Source organism: Ursus maritimus, unplaced genomic scaffold (assembly GCF_017311325.1).
Source record: "Ursus maritimus isolate PB19 unplaced genomic scaffold, ASM1731132v1 scaffold_29, whole genome shotgun sequence".
Taxonomy (NCBI): domain Eukaryota; kingdom Metazoa; phylum Chordata; class Mammalia; order Carnivora; family Ursidae; genus Ursus; species Ursus maritimus.
Genome location: NW_024425452.1, coordinates 12,032,915 through 12,054,466, shown reverse-complemented (window position 1 = coordinate 12,054,466; position 21,552 = coordinate 12,032,915). Strand labels below are relative to the sequence as shown.

General features: G+C 46.4%; 1 protein-coding gene and 1 long non-coding RNA gene across 2 annotated transcripts in view; one reads left to right on the top strand and one right to left on the bottom strand.

Moving 5' to 3' along the window:
* LRRC1 (leucine rich repeat containing 1) overlaps nt 1-19,486 on the bottom strand; it is a 122,906-nt gene extending 103,420 nt beyond the window's left edge. The window contains exon 1 of the mRNA XM_040643587.1: nt 19,157-19,486. Coding sequence (XP_040499521.1) covers nt 19,157-19,315 — 159 coding nt within the window. The 5' untranslated portion in view covers nt 19,316-19,486. The remainder of the gene's footprint in view (nt 1-19,156) is intronic.
* Nucleotides 19,487-19,676: 190 nt separating this feature from the next.
* LOC121105715 overlaps nt 19,677-21,552 on the top strand; it is a 64,419-nt gene continuing 62,543 nt past the window's right edge. Inside the window, exon 1 of the long non-coding RNA XR_005838339.1 lies at nt 19,677-20,267. This is a non-coding gene — a long non-coding RNA (uncharacterized LOC121105715). The remainder of the gene's footprint in view (nt 20,268-21,552) is intronic.

Sequence of the window (21,552 nt, the reverse complement as noted above, 5' to 3'; positions counted from 1 at the left end):
GGTGCTATCACCATTCTCATTCTCAAAGGATGAAAAAACCGAGGCTCTGGGAAACAAACTGAGGGCTTCAGAAGGGAGGGGGGTGGGGGACTGGGATAGGCTGGTGATGGGTATTAAGGAGGGCACGTATTGCATGGTGTACTGGGTGTTATACGCAACTAATGAATCATGGAACATTGCATCAAAAACTGGGGATGTGCTGTATGGTGACTAATATAACAAAATAAAAGTTATAAAATTAAACAAACAAACAAAACCCGAGGCCCACAGATGTTAAGTAACTTTGCAATCTTTCCAAGATCAGGTAACACTAAGTCTGTTCAATCTCAAAGCCCACTACGCTAGTGTTTCTCATTCTGTGGACACAGATCACCCAACATCACTCACCTGGGTCACTTGCAAACACTACAGATTCTTGGGGTCCCACCCTAACATACTGAATCCGAATCTCTGGAGATAGAGCTCTGGGATCCGTGTTTTAAGACAACTCCCATTTGCTTCTGGTAAGGAACCAAGTCTAGATAAGCCACTGTGGTACCCCCACAAGCAATCACCCAGTGAGAAGCAGCCTGGTTCTTTATCAGATAGACAAGTTTAGCAATGGGCCGTGTGTGTGTGTGTGTGTGTGTGTGTGTGTGTGTGTGTATGTGCGTGCATTCTTTAAAATCATCACTTAGGCTGGCTCAATCAGTAGAGCATGCAACTCCTGACCTCAGGGTTGTAAAATCGAGTCCCACATTGGGTATGAAGATTACTTAAAAACTTTAAAAAAAATAATCATTTAGGGAACCCATCCCCCAGTGGTTCCTAACCTAGAGTTTCCAGAGCTCAGCAGGCCCACAATGACAATAGTGCAGGTCCCAAAGGCTATTTTGGTATTTCAAAGGCCAAGAGAAATTGTCCATGCATCTCCAAAAGACTAACTAAAGGCCTAACTAAAATGTCTTCAGAAATGGGAAAATTTAACTGTTAAGCCACTTAACAGATACAGTGTATCTGGAAGCAAAGTCTTTAAAGCCACAATGAAAGAGGATAAAAGGCACAGACTCCAAGTAGGCAGCATTGTTCAAACATCTGTGTCCCTCCCTGCCTGCCGCTACCCCAGGGACGCACAGCTGAGCTGCACAACAGACACGATGGCAGTACCCCACGGTTACACCTCCTTTTCACTCAGAACTATGATACTTCCCAGGATAATCCACAACCTTACTCTTATTCAAGAACCCAGTTCCTAGCCTGTCCCAAACATTAAACGTACTTTCAAAGGGACAAAGATCTGCAAACACAGGTGATGGCTGAAACTATGTGTAGGTGGCCTGCGGACAGTGCTTTGAAATTTGAGTAAAACCCACAAAGTGATTAATTTGAAGGACGAAACATGTATTTGGATGTGAAGTGTCTAAGTTTCACTCTCTATAATCACAACTCGTTAATTCACAAGTTTGAAAGGCTAAGAAAATAAAATATAAAATTTTAGTGAATCAACACAAAAAAAAATCCCAAAAAATTACTCATTATTTTAAACAACTAACTAGAGCTGAAACCTATAAGAAAATGAATTGTAGAGAAGTAAATACAGAAAGAAGAAATGAGAAAAAAGGGGGGGCAAAGAAAATGCCATGAACAAGGAAAAGAGGAGGTACGAATCAAGAAACAGACTAAGAGAGCTCAAGAGGGACACTCTAGAACAGTGGAAAGGAGTAAGGATGCAGGAGTTTCAGAAGCTAGCAAATTTTTTATCACCATCTGTAGTTCACTTGAGCCACAGGCTTCAGATTACTATCACCTCCTATTAGCTCCCACTGAAAAACTAATTAGCTAGTTAGCTCTTTATCTTTCAAACCTCCATCCTACAAACGGAATGAAAATGACCAGGAAAGTAAGGCGTTACCAAGGCTCTGGGATTCAATTCACAAACACCTCCCACCCACCTCCTTCCTGCCACAGTCCTAGGAATGTCAAGGAGTTTGTACAGCAGAGGACACAAACAGCCCACACGGCCAACTCCGGTCTGTACACCTGATAAACAGTGAATGTTCTAAACTGTTGAATAAGATGTCAACACTTAAAAATCGGGAGACTTTGCAAATAAATTCTGATTTTCAGGAAAAAACAAAAAACGAAAAGCAAGCAAGCACTGAGTGATGCACGCTTGCAAGCACACACGCACGAGCACACACACATACACCCCAGGCCTGCATCCCCATGTGACAGGGCTGGGCCCTGGTGCTAATGGCTGTCCTCTTCAGACAGGGCACGTGCTCTCTTCTGCACAGCTTTGTCTGCAGCTGGACCTCCTCAGCCTACACTGCCCACGCGCGCCTGCCACAGGTGTCTGGCCTTGTGGCTCCTGATGGAGGTGACCCATCCAACAAGCAAGCCTGCAGCTCCTGCCAACCTCCACACCCATTGCACATCACCATCCTCTCCCAGGTCCCCGCCCTGGAACACTGACCTCACCCAGAGCTGCTTCCTTTCCCCAGAGCTGCTTCCTTTCACCTATATTCAACTCCAGTATTCCAGATCTGGCTACGACCTCTCCCATGGCTTCATTTCCACTATTTTCTCTCTGACCATCCACCCCTCGCTTAAAAATTGCCTTCTTTCTCTGCCTATGCCGCATCCCAAACACCTTTTCCATCAGAAACATCAGTGGCCTCATTCCCTCCTATCCTGCTACCCTCTTCTGCATGTGCAACAGGCACCTACAATCGACCTTTCCCGATCCTGGGCTGTACAGTTGAGCACTTGGGAGAAAAACACACACACACACACACACACACACACAAATCGTGAAGGCTGCTGGCACCACCAGAAATTCTCACCGATCTGATCCACGGGCACCCCCTCCTCAACCCCCACCTCTGTCGCCCAGCCACTGCCCTAGCCACCAGAGTCAATCTTTCATTTACCCACATGCATCCTTTCCCTCATCCCTCAAATCCTGTAGGGGGTATGCAGTCACTCAAGCTAAAAACTCAACTGCTAGTCTTGACCCCTGGAACCACCAGATTCTCCATTTCCAATTTGGTCAGTCCTGCTCCTGTTTGCCTCCAAAGTATTCTCCCAGTCTCCAGTCTTGTTCCCCTCAAAGCCATCCACAAGCTACTACCAGGCTGAGCTCTCCAAACTCAAGTCTGACAAGATACTCCTGGGCTTAAACTCTGGTGATGACAAAATAAAGCCCAAGCTCCCTCACCCGGCATTCAGAGTCACCCATGATGGAGCTGCTGCTTGCCCCCTGACACCCTTACCCCCGCACTTCCCACAACACTTGGCTGTGTTGTGCCCCCTGCCCTCCACCACCAGGAAACTGTAGCCACCAGCTCCACAACCAAGCCTTCATCACAATCTGCTTGGGTGCCCGATGCCATCACTAAACGCCAACACCGAAGGCAGGGACTGGCATTCACTTTTGCATCCCCGGAGCCTAAAAACACAGTGGGCCTTCAATGCACATTGGCTTCATGAAGATCTCAAGGCCACTACCTGACCAGATCTGCCGAAGTAGCATCACATAGGAAAAATCAGCCTTTGGAGTCTGGCAGACCTGGGCTTAACCCCCAGCCAGGCTGTTTCCCACACGAGTGACCTTAGGCACAGGCATGGCCTCAGTTTTCTCACCTGTAAAACAGGACTTTAAAAAACCCCCCATATAAGGCTGACCCAAAGACGGAACAAATTCTGTGTAAGAGCCTGAGAGTGCATCTGGAATACTGTGGGCAGTCAGTAAAGAGCTGCTATTCGCACTTTCAAAACTGCAACTGAGGTTGCATTCCACTCTTCCAAGGCGAGGGCAGGTTTTCCAGGGTGTGCAGGGTGCGCGCAGCCCGGCCCACAGCTTCAGAAACACTTCCTGCCTCTTGGCCATTTTGCTCCTCATTAACACCTCCACTCAGAGGCAAGGGGGAGAGGACCGTCCTTCTGTCAACATGACTAATGGACTAATGATGTGTTATCTTTCTGTGCTACTGTTGACCCTCTGCCAACAGGACGTGCTGACTCAGCCCACACCGCCACCTTGCTCGCAGGTGGACGGCCAGCAGATGGGACACGCTCGTTGGCCCGCGCTGCAGTCTGTGGCCCCACAGAGGTGCCCGTGGGGTGCCGGGCTCAGACCAAACCAGACGAGGCTGCGCCGCTGGCATCGTCAGCCCCTCGGAAGAACTCACTACACTAAGGCACTGGAAGGGAGTGGTTCGACACGGAAGAAATGTCTGAGGATTTATGTACCTAAACTACACCATGAAAAAAAAACATTTTTTTCAATGCAACACATTTTTTGAGCATTTCTTTTGAATAAGGCACTGAATTCCCAAATGTCTGGGGAGGAGATGCATAAAATCAGTCCCTGACAACAAAATGAGGGGGAATATACAGATGCGCAATGAAGCCCGATCCTGACAAACAGCCTGAGGGAACTGAACTGTGAATGGGTCAGGGGAGCACGGAGACGCATATGTGACTGGAAAGCTGGGCAGACTTCATGGAGGTGGCGGCATCTGCCCTGAAGAAGAGTGTCCTGAGCAGAGCACTGGCAAAGGCACAGAGACCAGGAAAACCTGAGCCCACGCAGTCGCGGAAATTTAACACTTAAAAAGTACATGAGAAAGTGCCAGGAAGTACTTAGAACATACATTAGAATTTAACAATTTAGAAAACAAGCATATTTGGTAATTTAATCTCTATAATATCCTATTTACTTCTGTTTTTCTCTCACAGAATTTCACACATAGTGAGAATAAAATCTAAGGAAAATGTCTACATGTACAAGCTTTTTTTTTTCTTTTTTAAGAATACTTTGAAACAGAAATCCCTCCTACAAGAGACTTTTCCTGAGCAGATGGTCCTTGTGTTTTTGGCAGAAGACATGGGGTTAAAACAGAGAGAGACATAACAACGATCCACTACTCGCTGGCGGGAAACAAGGGTGTCTACACAGCCAGCCAGGCTCACATTGTCTTCCCTGCCTTCCTCCTGCAGCAGGCACTGCACCCCACATCCATCCCCAAACCTCTTATTCCTATTCCTTGCCCACCTGCATCCCATTTAGAGAGGAAAAACAGACAACAACAACAACAACAGACAAGGGTAGGGCCCATGACTCCGTGTATGCCTCTCCTGGAGATGCCGCCCTGTGAGGGGCTGCGGCAGGACAGAGGCCAGCTAGTCCCACCGAGGCCGCAGCAGTTCCACGCACCGCCAACCCCACAATTGTGGGGAAACCAACCCCACAATCACCTTCCTCCGGGCCTCCTTGTGGGTGAGATGGCTACAGGCCTATTTAAGGCATTTTAGGCTGCAAAGATTGTTATCTGCAGTCAAGAGTATTCCGAATACACTCCTGTTTCTCCAGGGCTGACCCTCTGTAAAGAGAAACCACCAGGGAACTGAAACCACAGAAGTTCCCTGACACTCCTCTTCAGCCAGATTTACTTGGGATCTAAACCTGAATCTTGAAATAAAACATTGAGAATACATACATTTTAAAAAGGCTATAGAAACTACACCTCATCAGCAGTAACCCTCTACTGACCTTACAAAAAATATAGATTTTATATATATATGATTGTAGATATATATAAATATATAACCTATATACAATATATAGACAGATACATAATATATATCTATAACCTATATATATATATATAATATAGATTATATAGATTTTTTTTTCAATGGTTAGTTACTAAGGAGAGGTGGGGATGGGTTAGGTTGAAGAGTTGGGGTAGGATTAGCTTCTTTCTTCTCGACAGAACTCGTGAATCACCAGTTAGCAGAGATGCAGGGCATATGTAACACCTCTTCTTGCCATTCTAGAATGAAGTTACCAAGAATCAAGGTGGGTAAATAACTGTGATGTGCTATGCGCTAAGGTAAGTCTATTGTAAAGCACATATTTGCTGTTAACTTCATCTCAATGGCTTCCATTTTCAACAGTATTGGAATACGTATGGTTCCAAAAGGTACATCAGAACCTCTTGATAATATTAACCTTTACAGTCAAGACCAAGAACTGCTTCATAAGCAAATCAGCTGAGATCATGCTTTGAAAACAGAGACCAACAGCATAACAGTTGAATAATTATGAGCAGAATTATAATGAGGGCACCGCTACGATAAAACTAGTGCTCATTATGTTCAGTGAGACCCACTGGTTTTCCAAATGGATGTGCCTTCCTTCAAGAGTTTTTAAGGATACAGCTGTAAGTTACTTGCTAAAGGAAAGAAATCCAGCACCGAAGAATGGTGGCCACTAATGTTCTCTTAAAGATTATGCTTGAGTGAGCACATTAATATTCGGCAACCTGATTCTTAAAATGCTATTTCAGCTCAGTGCTCTTTTTCTCAATGAGGCAAAAATAACTCAAGCATCATGGGTGTCTCTCTGCTCCCTTTCACAGAACAGACACAACTCCTGGCCCATCAGGTGGCTCTTCATGCAGACAACATGGTCGCCCCATATTTAACCTTAAGGAAGGCAGACACAGTGGTTAGGAATAATAGTGCTCAAACCAGACTGCATCAGTTTGACCCCCGACTCTGCTGCTTACTAGCTATGTGACCTTAGCACGCTAATTCATCTGTGTCCCAGTGTCCTCAACAGCAAAATAAAGCTATTTACGTAAAATGAAGTAATGGTTGTTATGAGGATTAAATGAGTTAATCATGGGAAGTTATTTAGAACAATTCAAGGCACATTGTTCAAAAAAAAGTGTGCTGTCTTTATTATAATTATCATTACCCGGACTTCCTCTCCTAAGTTCTAGGTCTCATAAAAACCCCTTACGTGTCCCAACTCAAGTACTTACCAGTTCCTAGTTCCTTTGCTGCTATATTCCCTTTCCCAGTCCTCCCTAACACCATAAATGGCTCTGCCATTCCCCAGTTGACAAAACCAAAACCTTGCATCCAATACATCCTCAGGTCTTCTTGACTTGACCCCCAAGACATAGCTCATTACTCACTGCTACCACCCTGGTCTAAGTCTCCGTCAGCTCTTCTCTAGAACCTTTTAATAAAAAGTCTCCTCTCCGGGTCTCCCCACTTCTCTGAACTCTTCCTCCCTGCAGTTTCTAACTGGCAGGCAGAAGGAACGTTCTAAAGCCTAAGTCAGCTATCCTATGGGTTTATGATCTGCCATACTTCAAATGACAAAAAAAATAAAAAATAAAAAAATCCACACTCCTCAGGAGGGTCTCAGAGCCCCTACATACATGAACCCCACCAACATATTCACCTTGATTTTTCTACTCCCTTCCCTGTCATACTGTGTTCCAGCCTCACTGGCCCTCTTGCTGCCCAGAGAATCGCGGAGATCATCCCCAAGTCTTTGCAAGGATCTCTGACTTTAATGCAGCAATGCAGATGTCACCTTCTTAGAGAGGCCTCCTCCCTCCTATTGCTCCCTACCTCCAGTTCCCTGCTTTGTTTTCTTTACAGTTTTTATCATTATCTGAGATTCTTATTTGCTTTTCCACTTGCTGGCTGTCTCCCTTACCTGGAATGGAAGCTTGTAAGAATAAAGCAAGATACCTATCTTGCTAGATAGAACAATGCCTGCAGCCAGTCGACACTCAGTAAATCTGTGCAGTGAATAGGAGAAGGAGGGAGGGTGTGTCAGGATCCAGCAGAGATCTACCCCAGTGCCCATTCCTGAAGGGAGCTGCCTGGGAAGCCAGATACCAGTTATCTAGTAAAAAGCTGCCACCTTTGATCCTAGCGCACTCCTTGAAAGCCACCTCAGTCTGATATTAATCCATCCAAAGAACCCGTATTCTTTTTTTTTTTTTTTTTTTTTTTTTTTTTTTTTTTTAAGTGGGGGAGGATTTAGAAGCGCGGTTGGAGCTAAACCACGTTTGGGCACGGAGCCGAATGCGGGGCTTAAACTCACAACCCTGAGATCAACACCTGAGTAGAAACCAAGAGTCAGAATACTTAACCAACTGAGCCACCCGGGTGCCCCCAAAGAACCCATATTTTTCAGTCCTCAAACTAAGTTTGCCTAAATACAGTCACTCAGGTACTCAAATCAATGCCAAGTGTCAAACAACCATCTCTGAACTGCTTCAGTTCATTTAATAAAAGAGACAAAAAGTCCCAGCCTTTTTGCCCATTTTACTTCACTTCTAAAAGCTGGGGAAATGCAACTGACATGGAGGAACATCTCAGTGTTCAAAGGTTGTTGTTTGGGGGGGGGCGGGTGAGAGCATGTGGGGGAGATTGGGGAGGGTGTGGTTATGTCAGGGGAGGGGTAATGCTGGAGGGGGTGTGGCTATGGGGGGCTGTGTTTTAACCAGAGAAAATCTGCTGATCTTTTTCCCTTAATTGGTTCTGGGAATCAACAGCTGACCACAGGCGGGTATTTGGAACAGCTTCTCCTTATCATCAAATCCTTGATTATAATTATTAAGCCTAGACTTGTGGTTCTACTAAACCCCACTAAGCAACCTCGTGGAGCACGTGCACAACTGTGGGATCACTCTCCTAAGGTTAGCACTGTGGCATCAAGTCATAAAATTTCATAAAATTAGCATTCAAGGAGATCAGAACTCAAAGGGACCCTGAACATCAGTAACAACATCCTTTCATCACTCAGATAAAGAAACAGAGGCTCAAAGGACTATGTGATTTGCCCAAGGTCACAATGCTAGTGTTGTTCAGCCCAGGGACAAAAATCAGCGCTGACTACCAGGCCGGTGCTGATCTCACACCATCAGGACGCTACCCACCCAGGCAAAGACTGCAGAAAGCCCAGCTCTTCTTGGAATAATCATCACTCTCTCACCTACAGGTCTAGACCAAACCCACTTCTAAATCCACTCCCCAACAGGGCTGAAATTTCCCCAAGAATGCTGCTCAAAAATGTATTAGATGCCTACTCTGTGCCAACCACCCAGTTAGGCAGNNNCCAGCAGGAATGCAAAGAAGAAAAAGTGTGTAGCTTTAAGAAATTCACTTTGATGAGAGGCAGCAATAATTGCAAAGAGGTATGAATAATGACACAGGTGTCCCCAGAGACCAGAGAGGAGGTAAGGGAAGGTTTCCTGGAGGAATGTTATCTCCCTAACTGTATCCCATGGGATGAAGAGCAATGAGCCAGGCAAAGAAGTAGAGAAAGAGTAACTCACGGTACACAGAGTAATAAAAAATGAGGACTCGGATGCATGAAATGATATGCTGGTAACCAAGAGCAGCTAACTCTTGCTGAAACACAAGCTGGAAAGTTCAAGTTGGAAAGAGATGGGAGATAAGGTGGAAGGGGTAGGCAGAGAACAAAAACACTGCCGGGTTGTATCCTGAAGGTGTGAGACGCCACTGCAGCAGAAAGTCATTCATCACATTTTTGTTTTAGAATAATCACTCACTCACAAGTACTGAGAAAGGACTTGAACAAGAAAAGCACGAAGGAGTTTGAGTCTCTGGGGGAGGCTGATCCACACAGTCAGCACACCAAGTTAGCACCCATGCTTCCTGTCCCCCAACATGCTTCATATCATCTTGGCCCCTGCTCCACAAACAGAACCAAGGCAACCCAGAGTGAGGGTCTCTGCTCCGTGGCACAACATGTGTTGCCTCACAAAAGCTCCCTGTCTGCAATACCTGCCCACCCTTCCCAGCCCATCTGAACCTACCTTCAGGGAAAATCAGAGTCCTGCTTTCCTGATCTCCCAGTGAGCCTCCCACAGGGTCGACAGCAGCTCTTGATTTACTGACCCATGTGATGCTGAGCCCCATTAGGAATTCCATGACCCCAAACTTTTCTTCCCAGCTGAGGAGTGTTGACTACTTGAAGGCAAGACTTAGATGTCAGTCTTCCAAAGCCCTGGAAAAAATATCTGACTGATTAAACCCCATCTGAGAGCTCTTCCAGCCTATAGGAAAAGAGTCACAGTCAAAAATAAAGGGAGCACAGATGACAGAACCAGTCTCTAGGCCCCTAGAAAATCCACAGGACTTGGGAGTCTAGAGTTAGAGACTACAGTCCATATTTTCATTCTGCTTTGACATATCACTTTACCTCTCTAAATTTTCACATCCTTAGCTATGTAAAGTGGGTAGGTTTCTATCATCTCTAGTAAGGACTTCATTCCACTCTTATTAAAAATAGCTCTTTTGAGGGGGCACCCATGTGGCTCAGTCAGTTAAGCATTGGCTTCAGCTCAGGTCATGAAACCGGGGTCCTGGGATCGAGCCCAGTGTCAGGCTCCCTGCTCAGTGGGGAGTCTGCTTCTCCCTCTGCCCCTTACCCCCACTGCCGTGCTCTCTCTCACACTCTCTCTCTCAAATAAATAAAATCTTAAAAAAAAAAAAAAATCTTGGTAATCTAGCAACATCTAATAAAATCTGTAGTATTTACCTTTTCAACCAAGAATTATTAAAGAAACATTTCCACAGAAGTACAAAGTAATATGTACGAGAACATTTAATCCAGCGTGGCTCATCACTGCAAAAAATTAGGAACAATTTAAATGCCCAGCAATAGGAGAAAGGTTAAACCAATCAACAGTCGTATATCCAATACAGTGAAATACTTATAGCACCAGAATCAATGCTGAAATACATCTATACGGACTGATACGGAAGATGTCCAAGACAGTGTTAAGTAAAAAAAGCAGGCAGCAAAGCAATTTATATAGTAAGAGAAAAAAATCTGTAAGAACATATTCTAGAATTGTTAATGGCTGGCATCACTTCAAGGAAAGCAAGGAAAACGTCACTTTTATTCTTTGAATTCTTTTAAGCACCCAACCCATATTACTCCTTTAATGAGATAAAAACAAAGCCACATCATGGTCCAAAGTCAGGCCAGTTGTGCTAATTGCATGAGCTCAGAGGTCTCAGCATCTTCCGAATCAAGTGAAGCAGTTGGAGCCCACGTCCCATACTCAGAGGTTCAGATGCCACTTCTTGGCCTTTGCACGTGCTCATCTGACTCGACCTCCTAGTTTCTACCACAAGTCAGCTGACAGCCCCTCCCGATGACTGCCCAAGAAGCGGGTATAGACTGTGGAAAGGAAGGTGACTAGAGTGGCCAGGGGAGACAGAGTTGTCTCCATCTGGCCACACTACCCAAGAATCAGTCTGGAACATGCTGTAATTAGGTGAAACACCTCCTTCCACCCACCACATGACAAATCCACTCCTTGTGGTTCTTGGAAACTGAAATACCAAATTTCTTCCAACTGAGTCAAATTCTCTGGACTCTGGAGTTACAGCCTAGATAAGGAAACTCTTCAAAATAATAATGAGCAAAAAATATTTTTCTCTTTTTTTTTTAAACCTTTCATCGTACTTCTAGGAGTTCAAAGTATTTTACACTAGACACACATACACACCATTAGATCTTCCAAAACACCACATGCAAGAGTAAATTACCATTCCTGTCCACTAAATAATACCTAAGAGAAAGAAAATGGACATTCAGAAGTTTCTCCTATGCATTTACTAAGATCTGGCCCATGATCTCATCATCCCTCATAACTATCAGATGAAGCAGAGGACAAACATTTCTAGCCCTATGTTCTGGGTAGAATCCTAAAATAGGCAAACTTTCCCTAGACTTCTGTGAACAAAGAGAAAAGCCTGTAGCAGTCATTAGATCCCCATCTAAAAGAATCCAATGCCTATTTGTTCCATAGCACAGCAAGATCATGGTTGAGATTTTTGTCATCATTGCTAAAAAATGTTTACCTTACTATTTCTGACCCTCTTGTATAAATATCAACGATGCTTTATCCCCAGAATGTCAAGTCGGTGGTATAGAGTCCTTTTTAAGGAAATCCCAAGTACCTACTTATTACGGTACAGAAATTACAAATTCTGGCAGAGAGGATAATGCAGCAGGAAGCTGTGAGGAAGGTTCGAGGTTCCCCCCTTTTCACTGGAAGAGGGGAGGAGGAACTCTGGAAACAAGCTTATTTTGCTATTTTATCAGTGTGCCTCAACTTTGTCAATTCTGGAAAAGTTTTATTAAATAAATAAGTTTTACTTCCCCTCAAAGATTTGAGCTATTAAAAAAAAAAAAGTAACTTCCAAGTAACTCTAGAATAATAAAAATTCTCTAAGTATTAGTCTTTCAAAGCATCAGCAGATGATGATGAAACTAACATTCATGGTACAGTACACACAGAGTACGCCTTCATATTACTCAGAAAAATAGAACCCCCAGGCTTGCCAGTGTTACTGTGGGTTCATTTTTATAAACTTGATGACCACATTTATCTGAAACCCAAAAATAACAATCTCTTGCCATCCAGAGCACATCTGGCTGTTCTTCTTTCCCCCGAGCCAATGCCCACATATAATGCTTGCCATGTCTTAGCAAGCAATTCGCAAGCTGAATGCAGACACATGCCACAATCGAGGAAAATGTGGAGGTAAATGCTTCTTACTTAGTGTTTCACAAGTATTAACGAAGTACCTCACCCAGTGTACTACTAGAAGGTGGCCCAGCAGAGAGAGCACTGGACCCAAGGGCAGGAAATGCCCAGTGTGAACATCATGGACAAAGCTGTCTCCCCTGTCGTCCCCCACAAGTGCTGTATCGTTTTCTCTGGCCTAGACTACCACACTAGGCTCCTGACTAGTCTCCCTGACTCTATACTCTGCCCTGGAATTATCTTTCTAAAACGAAGATCTAACCGTACTGCATCTCTGCTTACACACCGCCCATGGGCCTCCTCTACCTCCGGACACAGTGCACCTTCTTAGCATAACGGTCAAGAGCTTTTCATGATCCGACCCCAGGCCCCTCTCCAGTCACTCCCTACCACTCAGGTGCCACGCATTCTAGCCACCTGGAAAGGACTGGTTTCTCAACAGCTGACATGGTTTTTCCTTCCTTCCAGTCTAGCGTGAAATGTCACCACCTCTAAAGCCTTCCCTCAGCTCCTCAGAGAGTGTGAGACTCCTTAAGGCTGCCAAGAGCTTTCCGCACAGGCTCCCTCCTAAGCATCGACAGGCTGCCAGGCCTCCTTGCTCCCAGGTGGGTTCCCAGGTGGTAAATGCACACATAGAGCTGGAGCCGAATGCCAGATCCAGAACTGACCTTGACTACCTTCCCTAAACAAGATTCTTAAATAAGTCTCAATTCCTGCATTTGCAAAACTGAAATTATAATGGCTAAAGTGTGCTGTTATTCAAGTTAAGAGAAATAATTTATGTAGAGTACCTCACACAATCCTGGAGCTCAGTAAAATCTCAGTAAGTGGTGGCTAATATTCTACTTAATAGCTACCAGGTACTCACTCAGTGTTTCTTTTTTTTTTTTTTTTTTTAAAGATTTCATTTATTCATTTGACAGAGATAGAGACAGCCAGCGAGAGAGGGAACACAAGCAGAGGGAGCGGGAGAGGAAAAAGCAGGCCTCCAGCGGAGGAGCCTGATGTGGGGCTCGATCCCAGGACCCCGGGATCACGCCCTGAGCTGAAGGCAGACGCCCAACGACTGAGCCACCCAGGCGCCCCTCACTCAGTGTTTCTTAATCAGAGAGAGTCTACCCTCCACCAACCAAGGCAAATTACCACTTCTCTAGGTCTCAGTTTCCTTACCTACAAAAGGAGGGGGGGAATTGAGGGCAGGAGAGAAGTAGGAGAAGGGGGGCTGGACGAACACATAAGAGAATCACAAACAATTGGGCGCCTGGGTGGCTCAGTCAGTTAAGTGTCCGTCTGCCTTCAGCTCAGGTCATGATCTCAGGGTCCTGGAATACAGCCTCTCCCCAACCCCAACCCCAATAGGGCTCCCTGCTCCGTGGGGAGCCTGCTTCTCCCTCTCCCTCTGCCCTCCCTGCCCCCCCCCCCCGCTTTGTGCTCTCCTGCGTGCATGCTCTCTCTGTCAAATAAATAAATAAAATCTTTTATTTAAAAAGAGAGAGAGAGCATCACAAACAACTAAGTGCTAAACTGTGTAACAGGATATCTGAGAAATGAGAACGGTTTCCTTACCTTGACAAGTGCGTGGATCATCACTTTTAGGGGAAAGCCCTCTCTTGGGCTCCCTTCTTAAGCTTTGACTTAAGTTATTTCTGTTATACTGATATTTAAGGATGTCTAAACATAAAACTAGATATGTCCTCCCTGTGCTTTAGCTCTTATAAAACCATGAGGTGAACCAAGGTAAAAATCTGACAAAAACCAGTATGAAAGAACTGAACATTAATCTAACATGACAGGTGACAATGATGCAATTTTACAGTCATCGCATGGCTGCGCACAATGGTACAGCACTACCTCGGAGCAGGTTCCTCGCAGTTCCGCCTGCCTACGCCACCATGGGCTCTGTGACCCCGTCAGCTACCCATCACGCTTCTCTAACAAATGGCCATGAAACCTTTGTTCATGTAAGTTCCAGCGATCATCTGACCCAAACACATGATTTCTGCAATAAGCCCACATCTGTTCTTTCCCTCTTAGCTAGAGACAATTAAGGGAGTGCTCAAACACAGATTATGGCATTAGTAAAACCTTATGGCACTACTCATTTGTGACTTCATCTAGATATATGGAATCTATGATTTTTTAAATTATTACTGAAAAGAACATTAAAATTTTAATTCTGATTTAAAAAAATAATTTACGAACCCCCAGGAAAATGTTTTCCAATCTCAGATAAAGAAACATTGTTTTACTTTTTTAAAAGTCTCTTGCTACAGTATCTACAAAGATCTTAGACATACCTGACTATAAGCGCTCTGCATGCATTAACTCTTTAGTCCTCAGAATGACCCTAAAAAATAGGCACTAAAATAATAAGTGAGGGAACAAGTCTTGAAGAAAGCATCCAAGTGATGGAGCAGCATTTGAGCTATCTGATTCCAGCACCCTTGGTCTCTGCTCCTTCAAGACCAGCCCAAAGAGCCTTGGTCCATGGACTTGTAGGCTAGGAAGAACAGCTGTCCCACCCATCAGAAATCGAACTGCAGGAGACAGACCTACACTGAAACATGGTAAACTTAAGACAAAAGGGACCTATTCCAAGTGGGAATGGATATGCTCTTAACAGATCACAGTTGGAGATGCTGAAGTCATAGTGAGAAATTATGTTTACAGTGCATAAAAATTATTTCAAAAAGAGAAGACAGTCAAAGGTTCCCAGCAGAGAAGAGATGGAGAAAAGACTGGTAAGACAAGACTACTGAATTCAGAATAACTTTTTGCCATGACTAGTTTCAATAGATCGGTGTACAGGAGATGTGAGACTGTAGGAAGGGGAATCACAATGGCTGAGAAACCAGGGCAGCCTACCCATGACATCACATGGGAAGACTCATTCATTCAACAAGCATGTGAGTGCCTACTGTATACCAGATACTGTCCTAGGTTCAGCCATGAACAAAAACATCGCTGTCCTCATGGAGCTGATGTTCTAGTTGGGGAGACAAAGAACAAGGAAGCAAGTATACAGTCTAGAATTAGGCAGTAATAGTGCTCTAAGGGCTGTGAAAAAATTAAGCAGGATATGAGAAAGAATGATGGGTGGGAGTATATATTTGAGATAAGATCATCTGGCAATCATCAAAAGGTCAACTGAATCCTCATTAAGAGTAGGTGACAAGATGAAGCTCAGTTTTATAAGCTGTCTGGGCTCAACAGCATTCATTCAAAATATTTGCTGCCCATTAGACTAGGCTGTGTATTGCAGCCAGAGAGATCACAGTAAAACACACAGATGTGAAGGTATTCGACAATCCATGCACCTTGGATGCCTGAGGGGAAAACTGATGGTGTCAGAACCACTGAGGAGGTACAGAGTGGGGTGGAGGATCTTGAAGAAGACAAAACAGCTCCACCATATCAATGACCTTTAACTTCTGAAGTGGTTTCCAACTTGAAGCAACCAGAGACTATAAATCTAACCAGCTAGACAGTCCTGAAAAAAATCACTCCCAACTTGAATATTCTCTATCTTAGAGAAGGATAGATGTCAGAGCAGTGATAAGCTTAAGGTAAGAGAAAGAAGCCGAGGAAGAAGATTTGTATCAGACTTGGCTAAATTCATTGAACAGATAAAAGCTGTTTACTGAGCAGGACTCATTGGGTGCAGGCTTTGTGCTCACTCACAAGGATGAGCCAAAACACGCCAGCATCTCAAGGAGGTTAGAGTCAGATGGTCTCAATACACATGCCACAGAGATCTAGCCGGGAGGAAGTGGGAAGGAGAGGGTGGATGGGAATGGGTTGGTGAGACTATCATCTATCTGGGGTCAGGCTAACAATGAAGGATGCAAGCCCTCCCTGCGGAACAGCAGCACTGAGAGGCTATCACAAGGTGGGTGGTCTGTTGAGGAGGGGGATGCACGTTCAGCAAAAGGTTAGGTCTGTTGAGGAGGGGGATGCACATTCAGCAAAAGTAACCATCAAGTTAACTGCGATGCCCCCTCTACCCCACACTCACCACATCTGTATTAATGTCATTTGTCTCCCCACAAAGCTGTGAATAGCTCCTAAGAATCATAACTTCTTTAATCTCTGTATTCCCACAATGACAAAGGATGAAGGATGCTCTTTGACAGAGCATCTTGGCCCTTTGACAGAGGCCAAGCTTGATGATGTGAGTAAAACAGGAGGGGCTAAATAACTGAGGTTTTAATGGATGTGAGAGGCTGAACAGGCCAGATTCCCACTAGGTGTCCAAAGCTGCTGAACAGGGGCGCGACCAGGGACTCCGCATCTAACCAGCTGGACAGCCTTGAAAAACTCACTTCAATTCCAAGTTTCAATATGCAAAATGAGGAAGTTGGAGCAAATTAGAGGTTACAAACCTTTCAGTGGAGAGGAGATGCTTTTCATCATCCTGAAGCCAGGACAGTGTGTGTATCTTTGCTGTTGGGGTAGGGGGTGCAGTCTTCCCCCTTGTCTGTGCTTCCAAACAAATTACATAGACAAGAACAGATCGCCAGCATGACCACCACCACAAGGACCTTGGAGGTCTGTCAGCAAAAGAGGCCCCCTGGTGATGGGACAGGTAGAGGGACAGAGGTTGGAGGAGGGGGCAGGGACAGCAGTGAACACTGCTAATGAGTAATACAGATCTCTGAGGTGAAACAACATTCTATACCTTTGAATGAAATATCTGTGCTTTCAAGGTGGTAGTTCAGGTCTGGCTCATACATATCGAGGCACCCAGACACAACAAGTAATGAAGAAACAGGTTTCTAACGACCTAGAAACCATAAAACTAATTTCAGAGCTGTAAGAGCAATAATTACCCATAAGGAAGACCACCTTTAGTCTCTGAAAAGCTTGTTTATTTACTATATCTACAGAGTGCTATCAGACTATTTTGAGCTTCTGAGAAGTTTCCAGTTAGGATCAGTAAGAATACCTAACACTTCCAAAACCCATAATTTCCCCTTACGAAGCTGAATTCTCCAACATTACAGGAAAACCCACAAACTTTGCAGAAGGGAGTGAAAAGCCAATCCAGTCAAAGGAAATGTTCCAGTTCTACTAAAATAAACAAACAAAAATACCACAAGGAACACTGAAACATTTCTAGTTAAAATAACTTTTCAATCTTTAATAACTTCATTCTGACACATTTGAAAAGTATTAAATAACATAGTCTGTATTTCTGGCGATAGCGATGCCTAAAACTTACTTAAACAACTTAAGGCAGCAAGTGAGCTTATGACTTTCAAGTCACATTTAAGGAAGTTAAAGGCCAGACAAAGCCATGTGTTTGGAAATGCCTGCAAAATAATAAATGCCTGAGGGAACTGGATGGCTTTTCTGCTTCTAAGCTAAATAAAGCCTGGGGGGGCTTTGCAAAGATCCTAGTGAGGATAATCTCCATGATTACATACAGCAAACCATCCAATCCCACATGAACCAAGGAAAGTTAATCCAAGAAGAATAACACTTGAAATATGAAGAAAAACACACTATTCTGCTTTTTAAAACACACGATCAAGGCTAAAGAACTATCAGGTCATTTTAACAAGCCAGAACATCTGACTAGTGAGTGTTTGTGTGACAGTGTCTCCGCCTTCTGTTAACTAAAGGACAAGAAAGATATCTGAGTTGCAACTCCAGGCCTCGGGTCCTCCCCGCAACTCCCAGCAGTCTAGTCTCCCTACTTCCTGCACACCTTTGGATTACTGCACACCGACTTCCTGCACACCCTTGGATTTGTGATACCTTCCTCTTCGAGGGTTACTCCAGCTAAGTTCCCGGCGCAAGCTCCAAGGTTAAAAGTTCGCAGTCGCAGACCCTCCATTAAAGCTCAATCAGCATCTGTCGCTTAACAAGTTCAGCCTCAGCAGATATTAATTTACGTAAACAACTCTGAAGAGGTAAGGCATCACTGCAAGGGCAGAAGTCAGCAGGCTGAATGTACCCGCTCCGGGAGAGGCGGCTGCAAGACTGGCCCGTCAGGCACAGCCTCTGCTGACGTTCACAGTGGCTCCCTCCACGCAACAGGTCCACGCACGCAGTGCCCCAGCAGCGGGCACCTGCCCACAGCTCCCATGGCATAGTTCTCCTCCTGTCCGATCTCCTACCCACCCCCAATTCCCGACCGGTCCCGGAGCCTAGGACCCGCCAGCCAAACTACAGCACTTGCAAGCACTGCCCACCAGCGATAAGGCCCAGGGCACATTCCTCGGAAGATGCCGAGATAGTGCGGCTCTCCTGAGCGCTGCCCACCTCCTCCGGACCGGCCGGAGCCAACCGGAAAGCGCGCCCTGGCCAGTGATAGGGGAATGCAGCGCAGGGAAACTGTCCAGGGAGCGGATGCCACGCTCTGTCCTTTCACCCGGGAACAGCCCGAGCCACCTGGCTCCTCACCTGCCTGGGTACAAGCACCAGCTGTTAGTACTTAGACGTGTTATCTAAACTACTTAGAACCAGAACGTTTCCCTAGTCGCACAAGCTCTAGTGACTACCTGGAAAACAGCAAGTCGCTCGCTTTGTACAAAATGACAAGGAACTTTTAACGCGGACGGGGAGGGGGGGGGGGGTGCGGTAAGGGAGGAAGAGCAGGTGAACACAGGTAGTGGTGGTTCTGTGGGACCTGCGGACCGGATCCGGAGGTGGAAGGGGGTAGAGTGGGGAAGAGAGGAGTCGGCGGGAGAGAGGAGGGAAAGAGGGCTGGCCAGGCTCGTCTGTGTTCTCCCGAAGACGGCGCGCAGGTGAGGCCGGACACTCACCTCGGGCAGCTCGCGGAGCTGGTTGGCGTCCAGCAGCAGCTCCTCCAGGCTACGGGCGTAGCGGTAGATCTCCTCGGGGACGTAGACCAGCGAGCAGTGGCGCTTGTCGATGGTCTCCACATGACGGTTGCACCGCCACAGGGGGATGCAGTGGAACATCGCCGCCCCCGCCGCCGGGTCCCGAGCCGAGCCGCGGAGACCCGGGCTCTGAGCCCGCTCCGCCCGGCGGCTCCGCTCCGCCCGCTGCCCACTCCGCACTCGTTGGCTCCCGTGCTCGCTGGCTCCTCGCGCCGGGGTTCGCGGTCCCAAACACTCCCAGGAACCTCGGGCGGGAGCCCCAGCCGCGTCCCAGCGCCCCCGCCCGCCAGCCGGTGCGTCTCCTCCCACCCTCCAGTCGCGCCGCCGGGGCCGCTACTGCCGCGCGGAGCTTCCTACTCGCGGCCGCCGCGCGACTGAGCATGCGCGCCAGTGGGCGCGCGCGAGGGCGTTTCCCGGCCCGGGGGATGCTCCGCTCCGGGTTTTCCTGGAGACCTGGAGGCAAAGAGAGGGTCGAAACCTGCGGGCCGGGCGCAGCCTGTCCCCCTACTCAGGCTGAGACTCGGGGAGCGTCCGGCCCTCCGACGAAGCCTGACTGCAATGGAGTTTGGGGTAAATTGAAGCAGAAGAGAGGCGGCCTGAGGGGAGCAGAACAACTTTGATTTTTAGTTATTTAACTCGCTCTCGTCTCCTCGCTCCCCTTCCCCAAAACAACTTTCTCTTCCGGGGTCAGGCAGGACCGCCCCCGAAGCGTACCTTGCGCGCCGTGGGCGCCCAGAGCTACGAGATTCGGTGTGATTTTGAGGTGCCCTGCCTGCCAGCAACCCCAGAATTGAGCGGGCTGCCGTCAGCCGCGCACCACGCCGGGGCCCCGACCGTGCCCTCTGGTCCGCGGGCACCGCCTGCAGGCTGTGTAACCTGGGCGCACATCTTCAGGAATCATTGTTTATACACAGAGTAATAGGAAGTCCCTCTCCCCATACCATCAAAAGCATAGGAGTCAGAGTCTGTAAGATTATCACTGGCGTGGATGCACCGCATCAGGAGTCCAAACGCAAAAAACGAGGTAGCAAAGGTGAGTTTCCGAGCTCGTTCTAGCCCGACCAGATGTTGGCCCCTGGCGACTATTTTGGGCTAGTGAGAAGAGAGGAGTGGGGGAGGTGGGGCAGATTGGCTGGGGGCTGCCAGGGCAGCATCCTCCCTCCAGTTCCTGCGTTTCTGCACCAACACGCAGTATCTTGCAAAGGGAGATTGTAGCCCAAGAAGGATTAGCTGGGGAGGAATCGGGAGGTTCGCTACTGGGTAATAAACGACGGTTCATTCCTTTACCCCTGGTTGGTTCCTACAAACTAGGACCAGAACCCAGGACTTCTCTTCTCCCTCTCTCCAGAAAACCAACTGGCTCCTTTACAAAGGGCTGCGGACCAGATCAAAGTCAGTCACATTGATGGATTGTCTTTTCGGTCCTACTGTCACTCTCTCCCAGCTGCCCCCTAGTTCTCACACCTTTCCCTTCAAGATTACACCTGTGGCCTCTGCCAAGACACCATGGGCTCTGCCACCCCAAATTGCCAAAGCTGAAATCTGGAGCCACCCAATCCGCTTTTCTGTAGAAGACTGAAAGCTGAGCATGGTTAGTGACCAAGGGAATTTTTGGTCTGAAACTAGTTTATACAAGGCATACGTGTCTACACAGACTCCCAGTTCCAACTGTGTGCAGGACAGTTTCCCACAGGGTTAGCGAGGAGGAGGACACTTCATCATTTCAACTCTGGGAGGAGGGCTCCTTTCTCCCCTATCAGTGAGGATGGATCTGAGTACCACTTTGGTTTTGAGCCCAGAATTGTCACCTTAACTTTCTAATTCAGGTCAATCTCTAAACTCCATTGCCAGACCCACTCTACTCTCTCTTTCCTTTGTCCTGGTGTGATTTCTACATTCTCACAGAAGAAAGGCTACCTCGACTTTGAACCTTAGCCACTCTTCCACCGTTCTCACATTCCAGAAACCTATTTTGTGCCACTTTTAGTGGAAAACTGTAGTTTCTGATTTGAGTCTGGAATGGTAAACAAGTCACAGACTTGTCTTTGCAAGTTTTCTAACTGCTTTAAAAAACAACAAAAATAAAGAAGGCCTGGCTCCTTCATCCTAATCTGTGACTTCCAGAGATTACCACACTTGGTTATTTTAATAAACACCAAATATGTTTTAAAGATATAGCTGGTCTCTTAAAAAATTCAAACCTCAATTAGTATTCCCCGGGTGTGTCTCTATGACACTTATACTTGCGTTATGATTATTTTTGTATCACCTTAATCCTAAGGAGATTGTGACCTCTTGGACAACAGGTAGTGTCTCAT